General features: G+C 51.7%; 1 protein-coding gene across 5 annotated transcripts in view; it reads right to left on the bottom strand.

Annotated features, from left to right (window-relative positions):
- The window catches only part of sdk2b (sidekick cell adhesion molecule 2b), a 539,954-nt gene that overhangs the window by 101,028 nt on the left and 426,426 nt on the right, over positions 1-12,500 (bottom strand). For all 5 annotated transcript variants that reach the window (XM_046357200.1, XM_046357198.1, XM_046357201.1 and 2 more), the window contains exon 4: positions 11,410-11,557. In XM_046357200.1, coding sequence (XP_046213156.1) covers positions 11,410-11,557 — 148 coding nt within the window. The remainder of the gene's footprint in view (positions 1-11,409; positions 11,558-12,500) is intronic.

Raw genomic sequence — 12,500 nt, 5'->3', positions numbered from 1 at the left:
TGACTCCTCTACTCCTCCTCGTGCCTGACTCCTCTACTCCTCCTTGTGCCTGACTCCTCTACGTGCCTGACTCCTCTACTCCTCCTCATGCCTGACTCCTCTACTCTTCCTCGTGCCTGACTCCTCTACTCCTCCTCGTGCCTGACTCCTCTACTCCTCCTCGCGCCTGACTTCTCTACGTGCCTGACTCCTCTACTCCTCCTCGTGCCTGACTTCTCTACGTGCCTGACTCCTCTACTCCTCCTCGTGCCTGACTCCTCTACGTGCCTGACTCCTCTACTCCTCCTCGTGCCTGACTTCTCTACGTGCCTGACTCCTCTACTCCTCCTCGTGCCTGACTTCTCTACGTGCCTGACTCCTCTACTCCTCCTCGTGCCTGACTCCTCTACGTGCCTGACTCCTCTACTCCTCCTCGTGCCTGACTCCTCTACGTGCCTGACTCCTCTACTCCTCCTCGTGCCTGACTTCTCTACGTGCCTGACTCCTCTACTCCTCCTCGTGCCTGACTCCTCTACGTGCCTGACTCCTCTACTCCTCCTCGCGCCTGACTTCTCTACGTGCCTGACTCCTCTACTCCTCCTCGTGCCTGACTCCTCTACGTGCCTGACTCCTCTACTCCTCCTCATGCCTGACTCCTCTACTCCTCCTCGTGCCTGACTCCTCTACTCCTCCTCGCGCCTGACTTCTCTACGTGCCTGACTCCTCTACTCCTCCTCGTGCCTGACTCCTCTACATGCCTGACTCCTCTACTTCTCCTCATGCCTGACTCCTCTACTCTTCCTCGTGCCTGACTCCTCTACTCCTCCTCGTGCCTGACTCCTCTACTCCTCCTCGCGCCTGACTTCTCTACTCCTCCTCGTGCCTGACTCCTCTACTCCTCCTCGTGCCTGACTCCTCTACTCCTCCTCGTGCCTGACTCCTCTACTCCTCCTCGTGCCTGACTCCTCTACTCCTCCTCGTGCCTGACTCCTCTACTCCTCCTCGTGCCTGACTCCTCTACTCCTCCTCGTGCCTGACTCCTCTACTCCTCCTCGTGCCTGACTCCTCTACTCCTCCTCGTGCCTGACTCCTCTACTCCTCCTCGCGCCTGACTCCTCTACTCCTCCTTGTGCCTGACTCCTCTACTCCTCCTCGCGCCTGACTTCTCTACTCCTCCTCGTGCCTGACTCCACTACTCCTCCTCGTGCCTGACTTCTCTACTCCTCCTCGTGCCTGACTCCACTACTCCTCCTCGTGCCTGACTCCTCTACTCCTCCTCGTGCCTGACTCCTCTACTCCTCCTCGTGCCTGACTCCTCTACTCCTCCTCGCGCCTGACTTCTCTACGTGCCTGACTCCTCTACTCCTCCTCGTGCCTGACTCCTCTACGTGCCTGACTCCTCTACTCCTCCTCATGCCTGACTCCTCTACTCTTCCTCGTGCCTGACTCCTCTACTCCTCCTCGTGCCTGACTCCTCTACTCCTCCTCGTGCCTGACTCCTCTACTCCTCCTCGCGCCTGACTCCTCTACTCCTCCTCGCGCCTGACTCCTCTACTCCTCCTCGTGCCTGACTTCTCTACTCCTCCTCGTGCCTGACTCCACTACTCCTCCTCGTGCCTGACTCCTCTACTCCTCCTCGTGCCTGACTCCTCTACTCCTCCTCGCGCCTGACTTCTCTACGTGCCTGACTCCTCTACTCCTCCTCGTGCCTGACTCCTCTACGTGCCTGACTCCTCTACTCCTCCTCATGCCTGACTCCTCTACTCTTCCTCGTGCCTGACTCCTCTACTCCTCCTCGTGCCTGACTCCTCTACTCCTCCTCGTGCCTGACTCCTCTACTCCTCCTCGTGCCTGACTCCTCTACTCTTCCTCGTACCTGACTCCTCTACTCCTCCTAGTGCCTGACTCCTCTACTCCTCCTCGTGCCTGACTTCTCTACGTGCCTGACTCCTCTACTCCTCCTCGTGCCTGACTCCTCTACGTGCCTGACTCCTCTACTCCTCCTCGTGCCTGACTCCTCTACTCCTCCTCGCGCCTGACTCCTCTACTCCTCCTTGTGCCTGACTCCTCTACTCCTCCTCGCGCCTGACTTCTCTACTCCTCCTCGTGCCTGACTCCACTACTCCTCCTCGTGCCTGACTTCTCTACTCCTCCTCGTGCCTGACTCCACTACTCCTCCTCGTGCCTGACTCCTCTACTCCTCCTCGTGCCTGACTCCTCTACTCCTCCTCGTGCCTGACTCCTCTACTCCTCCTCGCGCCTGACTTCTCTACGTGCCTGACTCCTCTACTCCTCCTCGTGCCTGACTCCTCTACGTGCCTGACTCCTCTACTCCTCCTCATGCCTGACTCCTCTACTCTTCCTCGTGCCTGACTCCTCTACTCCTCCTCGTGCCTGACTCCTCTACTCCTCCTCGTGCCTGACTCCTCTACTCCTCCTCGCGCCTGACTCCTCTACTCCTCCTCGCGCCTGACTCCTCTACTCCTCCTCGTGCCTGACTTCTCTACTCCTCCTCGTGCCTGACTCCACTACTCCTCCTCGTGCCTGACTCCTCTACTCCTCCTCGTGCCTGACTCCTCTACTCCTCCTCGCGCCTGACTTCTCTACGTGCCTGACTCCTCTACTCCTCCTCGTGCCTGACTCCTCTACGTGCCTGACTCCTCTACTCCTCCTCATGCCTGACTCCTCTACTCTTCCTCGTGCCTGACTCCTCTACTCCTCCTCGTGCCTGACTCCTCTACTCCTCCTCGTGCCTGACTCCTCTACTCCTCCTCGTGCCTGACTCCTCTACTCTTCCTCGTACCTGACTCCTCTACTCCTCCTAGTGCCTGACTCCTCTACTCCTCCTCGTGCCTGACTTCTCTACGTGCCTGACTCCTCTACTCCTCCTCGTGCCTGACTCCTCTACGTGCCTGACTCCTCTACTCCTCCTCGTGCCTGACTCCTCTACTCCTCCTCGCGCCTGACTCCTCTACTCCTCCTTGTGCCTGACTCCTCTACTCCTCCTCGCGCCTGACTTCTCTACTCCTCCTCGTGCCTGACTCCACTACTCCTCCTCGTGCCTGACTTCTCTACTCCTCCTCGTGCCTGACTCCACTACTCCTCCTCGTGCCTGACTCCTCTACTCCTCCTCGTGCCTGACTCCTCTACTCCTCCTCGTGCCTGACTCCTCTACTCCTCCTCGCGCCTGACTTCTCTACGTGCCTGACTCCTCTACTCCTCCTCGTGCCTGACTCCTCTACGTGCCTGACTCCTCTACTCCTCCTCATGCCTGACTCCTCTACTCTTCCTCGTGCCTGACTCCTCTACTCCTCCTCGTGCCTGACTCCTCTACTCCTCCTCGTGCCTGACTCCTCTACTCCTCCTCGCGCCTGACTCCTCTACTCCTCCTCGCGCCTGACTCCTCTACTCCTCCTCGTGCCTGACTTCTCTACTCCTCCTCGTGCCTGACCACTACTCCTCCTCGTGCCTGACTCCTCTACTCCTCCTCGTGCCTGACTCCTCTACTCCTCCTCGCGCCTGACTTCTCTACGTGCCTGACTCCTCTACTCCTCCTCGTGCCTGACTCCTCTACGTGCCTGACTCCTCTACTCCTCCTCATGCCTGACTCCTCTACTCTTCCTCGTGCCTGACTCCTCTACTCCTCCTCGTGCCTGACTCCTCTACTCCTCCTCGTGCCTGACTCCTCTACTCCTCCTCGTTCCTGACTCCTCTACTCCTCCTCGTGCCTGACTCCTCTACTCTTCCTCGTACCTGACTCCTCTACTCCTCCTCGTGCCTGACTCCTCTACTCCTCCTCGTGCCTGACTTCTCTACGTGCCTGACTCCTCTACTCCTCCTCGTGCCTGACTCCTCTACGTGCCTGACTCCTCTACTCCTCCTCATGCCTGACTCCTCTACTCTTCCTCGTGCCTGACTCCTCTACTCCTCCTCGTGCCTGACTCCTCTACTCCTCCTCGTGCCTGACTCCTCTACTCCTCCTCGCGCCTGACTCCTCTACTCCTCCTCGCGCCTGACTCCTCTACTCCTCGTCGTGCCTGACTTCTCTACTCCTCCTCGTGCCTGACTCCTCTACTCCTCCTCGTGCCTGACTCCTCTACTCCTCCTCGTGCCTGACTCCTCTACTCCTCCTCGTGCCTGACTCCTCTACTCTTCCTCGTACCTGACTCCTCTACTCCTCCTCGTGCCTGACTCCTCTACTCCTCCTCGTGCCTGACTCCTCTACTCCTCCTCGTGCCTGACTTCTCTACTCCTCCTCGTGCCTGACTCCTCTACTCCTCCTCGCGCCTGACTCCTCTACTCCTCCTCGTGCCTGACTCCTCTACTCCTCCTCGTGCCTGACTCCTCTACGTGCCTGACTCCTCTACTCCTCCTCGTGCCTGACTCCTCTACTCCTACTCGTGCCTGACTCCTCTACTCCTCCTCGTGCCTGACTCCTCTACTCCTCCTCGTGCCTGACTCCTCTACTCCTCCTCGTGCCTGACTCCTCTTCTCCTCCTCGTGCCTGACTCCTCTACTCCTCCTCGTGCCTGACTCCTCTTCTCCTCCTCGTGCCTGACTCCTCTACTCCTCCTTGCACCTGACTCCTCTACTCCTCCTCGTGCCTGACTCCTCTACTCCTCCTCGCGCCTGACTCCTCTACTCCTCCTCGTGCCTGACTCCTCTACTCCTCCTCGTGCCTGACTCCTCTACTCCTCCTCGTGCCTGACTCCTCTTCTCCTCCTCGTGCCTGACTCCTCTACTCCTCCTTGCGCCTGACTCCTCTACTCCTCCTCGTGCCTGACTCCTCTACTCCTCCTCGTGCCTGACTCCTCTTCTCCTCCTCGTGCCTGACTCCTCTACTCCTCCTTGCGCCTGACTCCTCTACTCCTCCTCGTGCCTGACTCCTCTACTCCTCCTTGCGCCTGACTCCTCTACTCCTCCTCCTGCCTGACTCCTCTACTCCTCCTCGTGCCTGACTCCTCTACTCCTCCTCGTGCCTGACTCCTCTACTCCTCCTCGTGCCTGACTCCTCTTCTCCTCCTCGTGCCTGACTCCTCTACTCCTCCTCGCGCCTGACTCACCTTCCAATCTGGCAAACGGTGCGGTGCAATTCCGGGTAAATGTGTTTACTGAAGGAGGCTCTGATTATACAGCACATTAAGTCTCGGGAATAACACAACAAATCACAGCCCCCAAATGGAAAAGGCCCTTTCAATTGCATCTCATTCAATGAGAGAAGAGTAATTGCTATTAGAGCTAAATAAGTACTTTTTCTCCCCTCGGCCTCACCCAGCCCTGGCACACTGCATTCCAATGAGCCCGGCCGGGACACAGCCAGTCTAAAACCAACTGGTGCAGAGCAGATCGGCCGGAATTCCAGACACTAAACCTGTTCAGGACAGTGGTGATCAATCAAATGTAGAGAAGCAGATTGGAGACAAAGAAGGCAGTTTGGGTTTTACATTTTTGAACAGATGACTGCTCTTTTCAGTTAAGGGCCATATTTCTGTTGTTGAAGCTAAACAGGATCACTATGAAGAGTACATAGAACCCTTTTTCTGCGACAAGGACGCTAACAGTCAGAGGACAGAGCAGACTAGGTGGATGCCAGAAAGAACAGCTGCATAGGCAGCGCGGGTGGCAGAGAGATAACAGTCGCAGGCCCACTATGAGACATTGCCTGTCAAGGGAAACTGGAGGCAGGGGAGCCGAAATGGGGGAATTCTCTGAGCCGCCATGGATCTTGTTTACTTTACATATCCATAGTGATAGATACTGTATTTTCATTTCCCCGTTCGTTCCAGGGAGACCAGTCCAATGTGCCTTTGAAAGTTGAGAAAAACGTAACTAAGTTACACTCAGAATCTTTCTCCAAGGCTACACTTTCACACATAACTAAACCCGCCTTCATGTCCTTGGAATCTAAAGCCCTCACCGACTCCCCTCCCATACACCCTGCTATGGGGGGACTCAGGCAGGCATCGAGAACCCCCAACTAGGTCCAACGTGACGCACACGCAACACTCCAATCTCCCAGCTCCAACCTGCCTGGCTACCTGGCTGACTACAGTGTGATGGAAGTCATATCTGAACAGCATCAATTGTGCCAAAGCAGAACGTAAAGGAGAAGGAGTCATACCACACACCCCAGGGTCAATTGTGTTCAATTTTAGAAGATGTTATATTGCTTTGTTATTCTGGAAGTATTCATTTCTATAGTGGTAGAGGAGAGAGGAGAGGAAAGATAGAGACAGGTGGTGAGAAGAGATGCTGCAAATGACATGTATGACACCTCAAATAGATGACGTGAGAGAGAGAGGGATGGAGAGAGAGAGGGATGGAGAGAGAGGGGGATGGAGAGAGAGAGGGATGGAGAGAGATAGGGATGGAGAGAGAGAGGGATGGAGAGAGAGGGATGGAGAGAGGGGCATGGAGAGAGAGAGTGATGGAGAGAGAGGGGGATGGAGAGAGAGGATGGAGAGAGAGGGGGATGGAGAGAGAGAGGGATGGAGAGAGAGAAGGATGGAGAGAGAGAAGGATGGAGAGAGAGAGGGATGGAGAGAGAGAGGGGTGGAGAGAGAGAGAGATGGAGAGAGAGGGGGTGGAGAGAGGGGGTGGAGAGAGAGGGGGATGGAGAGAGAGGGATGGAGAGAAGGGGGGTGGAGAGAGGGGGGATGGAGAGAGGGGGATGGAGAGAGAGAGGGATGGAGAGAGAGGGGGTGGAGAGAGAGGGGGATGGAGAGAGAGAGAGGATGGAGAGAGAGAGGGATGGAGAGAGAGGGGGTGGAGAGAGAGAGGGATGGAGAGAGAGAAGGATGGAGAGAGAGGGATGGAGAGAGAGAGGGTGTGGAGAGAGAGAGGGATGGAGAGAGAGAGGATGGAGAGAGAGAGGGAAGGAGAGAGAGAGGGAAGGAGAGAGAGGGGGATGGAGAGAGAGGGGTGGAGAGAGAGAGGGTGGAGTGAGAGAGAGGGATGGAGAGACAGAGGGGTGGAGAGAGAGAGGGTGGAGATAGAGAGGGATGGAGAGAGAGAGGGATGGAGAGAGAGGGGGTAGAGAGAGAGGGGATGGAGAGAGAGGGGGATGGAAGAGAGAGGGATGGAGAGAGAGGGGGATGGAGAGAGAGGGGGATGAGAGAGAGAGAGGGATGGAGAGAGAGAGGGATGGAGAGAGAGGGGGTGGAGAGAGAGGGGATGGAGAGAGAGAGGGATGGAGAGAGAGGGGGTAGAGAGAGAGGGATGGAGAGAGAGAGGGATGGAGAGAGAGAGGGGTGGAGAGAGAGGGGGTGAGAGAGAGAGAGGGATGGAGAGAGAGAGGGATGGAGAGAGAGGGGGTGGAGAGAGAGGGGGATGGAGAGAGAGAGGGATGGATGGAGAGAGAGAGAGTGATGCAGAGAGATGGGGTGGAGAGAGAGGGGGATGGAGAGAGAGGGGATGGAGAGAGAGAGGGATGGAGAGAGAGAGGGATGGAGAGAGAGGGGGTGGAGAGAGAGGGGGATGGAGAGAGAGGGATGGATGGAGAGAGAGAGAGTGATGCAGCGAGATGGGGTGGAGAGAGAGGGGGATGGAGAGAGAGGGGATGGAGAGAGAGAGGGATGGAGAGAGAGAGGATGAAGAGAGAGGGGGATGGAGAGAGAGAGGGGTGGAGAGAGAGGGGGATGGAGAGAGAGAGGGATGAAGAGAGAGAGGGATGGAGAGAGAGAGACTTTAATAAAGCCTTTTTACAATTTTGAATTTGATTGAGAGAAAACCTGAGAGAACGGGAGAGAGAAACATGTTGTCCCCCACAAATAATGCAGAGCCCCCCTTGGGCCAATTGAGATATCGAGTGTGACTAACACATTTCAGTTATCATGTGTGACCACAGATTATCCATTATATTGACCAGATTCTCAAGTGGCCGCTGCAACAATGAAAATAAACGTCTTCTAAAATGGAAGGCAGTCTGGGTACCAGTCTCTTTAGTTTATCCACTCTCTGTACTCCATGTCATGTGCCAAACACTCTTTGGCAATAACAAGGAGTGGCAAGGATTATTAGCCAAAGAGACTGGTACCCAGGCTAGAAGGCAGTCGGGAGGAGACAAGATCAGGTGGGACCATTCTAGCCAATGAGAGGGCAGATACGCGTGTGAACAAAAAGCACAACTCCGATATAAAGTGTTTTTTTTTCTCAAAGTTGCCGGGACGTCACATGTCCTACTTATATCAGTACACTAATAATAACCTATGCACTACAAAACTTCTATTCCATCAAATAAGCCACACGTAGCAAATAAGCCATTACAGTTTTTTGTTAACCAAATTCAACACTCTCTCATTGACCTCCATTTCGGGCGCAGTTATCCCTCTAGCTTTACCTCTTCCTCTCTGGTTTGACTCACAAATTTCAGTTAATTAATTACTATAGTTCCCGTCTTGGGCCAATCAGTGTAATTTGGAAAATGCCGGTTCTCTATGGCAATCATTCAACCAAGTTGAGTCCGAGTCCAAATCGGGCCGGTGACTAACGTGCTAATGTAACAGTATAACAGTATAACAGTCAGAGCAAGTGACGTCACCGATTGAAACGCTATTTAGCGCAAACCGCTAACTAAGCTAGCCGTTTCACATCCGTTACACTAACAGACGGAAGCAGACCGATCCACAGTCCCCTGCCTGATTTCATTGTGGGGAACAACAAAAATCAATGCCCTCATTTAGATTCTCTGTGCCCGTCTCTCCCGTGGTTGCTGTTGCTCTCCTCTCTCTCCAAACACACCTGCGCCCCAGAGGCTAGAGTGAACTTTATATAGACCAGTAATGAGTATATAAGTTATCTGCTGCAGTGAGAGGACAGGCTGCACAGGCTATTGGTGACAACAAGCAGAGAAACCATACAGTGAGAGACTTAACCTTCAACAAGGTTCATTTTTGTTTCTGCTCATTCACTCTGTCACGCTCTGGCCTTAGTTATCTTTGTTTTCTTTATTATTTTGGTTAGGTCAGGGTGTGACATGGGGGATTTATGTGTTTTTACCTGGTCTAGGGTTTTTGTATGTTTATGGGGTGTTTTCTAGTCTAGGTGTTTATTGTAAGTCTATGGTTGCCTAGATTGGTTCTCAATTAGAGGCAGGTGCTTATCGTTGTCTCTGAATGGGTACCATATTTAGGCAGCCATGTTCTTTGGGTATTTTGTGGGTGATTGTTTCCTGTCTTTGTGTCATTGCACCAGATAGGACTGTTTCGGTTTTCACATTTGTTGTTTTGTATTTTGTACTATTCTCGTTTATCGTCAATATTAAACATGTTGAACACTAACCACGCTGCATTTTGGTCCTCCTCTCCTTCAACGGAAGAAAACCTTTACACACTCTCTCTCTATTTCTCATTTTAACTAGGCAAGTCAGTTAAGAACAAATTATTGTTTACAATGACAGTCTAGGAACAGTGGGTTAACTGCCTTGTTCAGGGGCAGAACGACAGATTTTTACCTTGTCAGCTCTGGGATTCGATCTTGCAACCTTTCAGTTACTGGCCTAATGCTCTAAAACACTAGGCTCCCTGCCACCCTTCTCTCTCCCTTCCTCTCTAACCCTCCTCTCTCTTTCTACTAAGGCTTTAAAGCCACTACAGAGTGGATGCCTGTGGCGCTATTCAAATTCAATGAAATAATTGTTTTAAAAAAAGACCACCATGTTATCGCCAGTGTGCTTATTTGCACATATTAACCTTGACAGCTGGTTTGTGTGGAATTTGAAAGTTAGGATCTAGAAAGTGGGAGGCAAGGACAAGGGTGTATAGAAGGACACACGGTGGGTGGCCCTGTGCCTGGTGATAGAGAGGGATAGATGACGGGGGGGGGGGGCAGAGAGGGAGAGAGAGAAAGTCACGAGAATGAGCTACTTTCAGATAGTCTGACACCAGCTCAGAGGGTCACGTGGGTCGTGCACCAGCCAGGCTAACTTTCCAATGGGAAACATATGAAAAGTGAAAGAGTTCAATGTAGTGTTTTGATTAGTCTTTTGCAACATCATGTTTTGTATACAATGAGGTTCCGACCTCTTTACTCACAGCAGGAAGGAGACACACCAGACTCATTAGTCAGGTGGTCTTTACCCTTTCCTCCAACCAATTCTCTTCTATTCTGTCTCTCTCCTTCCTTCACCCTGTCTCTCTCCTTGTCTCATTGTCATTCAGGGACGGGTGATGATTACTGATGATGAGTATCAGATAAGGAAGCCGCATTCTAACCTAAGGGAAGGTCACCTCCCTGATGAATACACAGACACATGATGAGGGAGGGGTGGGTCACCTTTATCACACATACATGCTGTGTCCCCTCACACACACACACACACACACACACACACACACACACACACACACACACACACACACACACACACACACACACACACACACACACACACACACACACACACACACACACACACACACACACACACACACACACACAGTGTCCTCTCACACACAGAGGACAAGGACAAATAAAAAAACCTGCCAAAACAAAAAAGAAACCAAAACTCAATTAGCAAAGCTGTCACCTTGGCTGTAGCTGCCTGTCTCCTAGTCCTACAGTCCTGTAGTGGATATATATATCTGGAGGCAATCCTTCTACTGAAAATTAGCAGTGCTCCCAGTCTCCCACTCAGGCCAGAAAACTAGCACCTCTTTCCAAAAGCAACTCTCTATTTGACCCCTTTTCCATTTTAAGAGGGGGAATGCCAAGACAAGAAACCAAGACAAGAATCCCATTTGAGGCTGTTAGCGGCTCTGCCAGGCACTCAGAGTGCCATAGGGCCCCCTGTCCCCCCTCTCAGAGGCCCCTGTCTGGCCCCAATGTAGTCTGATAGTACCAGGCCTCTCTTTGACCTGGTAAACAAGTCTCCCTCACTGCTCGCCTCCATTTGGAGGGCAGAATAAAGGGAGAGTAGAGGAGAGGCCCTGGGAGTACATTTCACTGAGGCGAAGACTATTTCAAGTGATGGAGACATAGTTACAACCAGATAGAACATGCACTCTCTCACGCTCTGTCTCACTTTCCCCTTCTCTTCCTCTCTTTCTCTCTCTCTCTCTCTCTCTCTCTCTCTCTCTCTCTCTCTCTCTCTCTCTCTCTCTCTCTCTCTCTCTCTCTCTCTCTCTCTCCAACTCTCTCTCAAACACATGCACAATCAACCACATAGCATATAGATACAGAAAATCCACAGATGCAGCCCACACATATGAAACACAATAGACTGAACAACACATTCACACAAACACATAATAGACAATATATCTATTGTTATGCAAATAGACAACATCTTGATGGAAAAAACGACACATTGTCTGTGACAACAATAACAGAGAGGTACATATATATATTTATATATATAGACAGAGAGAGAGACAGAGAGAGAGAGACAGAGCGAGTGAGCTGCATAAGAGACAGCATCATCGTGCATCTTACATGCGGCTGCTGGGCGGAATCTTGCGTCCGTCTCTGAACCATGTGACCTGCGGCTGGGGAAAGCTCCTGATGCGTGGAGCGGGAACAACCGCCCCCTCCCCCTGAGAGACCGACTGGGCACGCTCACCCTCTTCAAAACTGCCCATGACTAAAGAAGGAAAGGAGAGAAAAACAGAAAACAAATTACAGTTGAGTTATTACTGAGGAGAATATTCTCTCTCAAACTTGACCCTTTGTCTCCGAAAACGTTTTCACTATCTGTTTTTTTTTAACTAAGGTGTTATATTGAACCAGTTGGTCAGACAGCCGTTGATAAAAGTTGATAACACATTTTTTAAAATAAAAAATGGCACTTTGGCAACTGTAGAACTGGTATAATGTAACTGTCATATTCATATAACATAATAATGCAGTCTTCCTGTCTTTCTCAAACTTTCTTTCATTTTGGTTTCCTTTTCAAATTCAAACATCGTGTCGGCAATAAATACGTTTTTCGAAAAAAAAGATCAGATTTGGGCTGCGTGTGTAAACGCCATTTTCACCTCAGACTCAATAAGAGTGGATTGCTGAAGAATAGTAGCTTCACTTTCTCTTTAGTGCCCACAAGGTTGTTCCAATGAGACTACATGCTTGAGCAGTGGCTGTCATTGATGATGTAGGCCTAGTTGTGCTACAAGCCATAGAAGACACAGAGTTGGGGACTCGAAAGGTAACTTTCTGTTAGTTTCCCCGCCAAATAGATGTTGAAAATCAAATAAATCCTCTCTAACCCTATGTGAATAATACATCAAACAGTCAATTAAGTTACCACACATTTTAGAAATAATACCATCTTTGATACATGCAAAAGCCTTTAGACTTTGAACCAAACAGATTTCCTGAATGTGTAGAATGACAGTGGTCAATTGTGGCAAATCTCTTTTTTCTTTCAAAGAGAATAAATCTGTAATCTGGTATTGCTGTGCTGCTGTACTGCTTAGGACCCAAATGGAAATCTGTGAAGTCTTCAAATCCCTCGACTTTGCTTTGATGTCGTCGTTGTTCCTAATCTGCAATGCTTCTCCTCGCTGTGTTCCTCTTTCAGAGAGGTG

Source organism: Oncorhynchus gorbuscha, linkage group LG07, assembly GCF_021184085.1.
Source record: "Oncorhynchus gorbuscha isolate QuinsamMale2020 ecotype Even-year linkage group LG07, OgorEven_v1.0, whole genome shotgun sequence".
In the NCBI taxonomy this organism is placed as follows: domain Eukaryota; kingdom Metazoa; phylum Chordata; class Actinopteri; order Salmoniformes; family Salmonidae; genus Oncorhynchus; species Oncorhynchus gorbuscha.
Note: the sequence above shows the minus strand (reverse complement) of the source record. Positions and strands in the feature narration are given on the sequence as shown.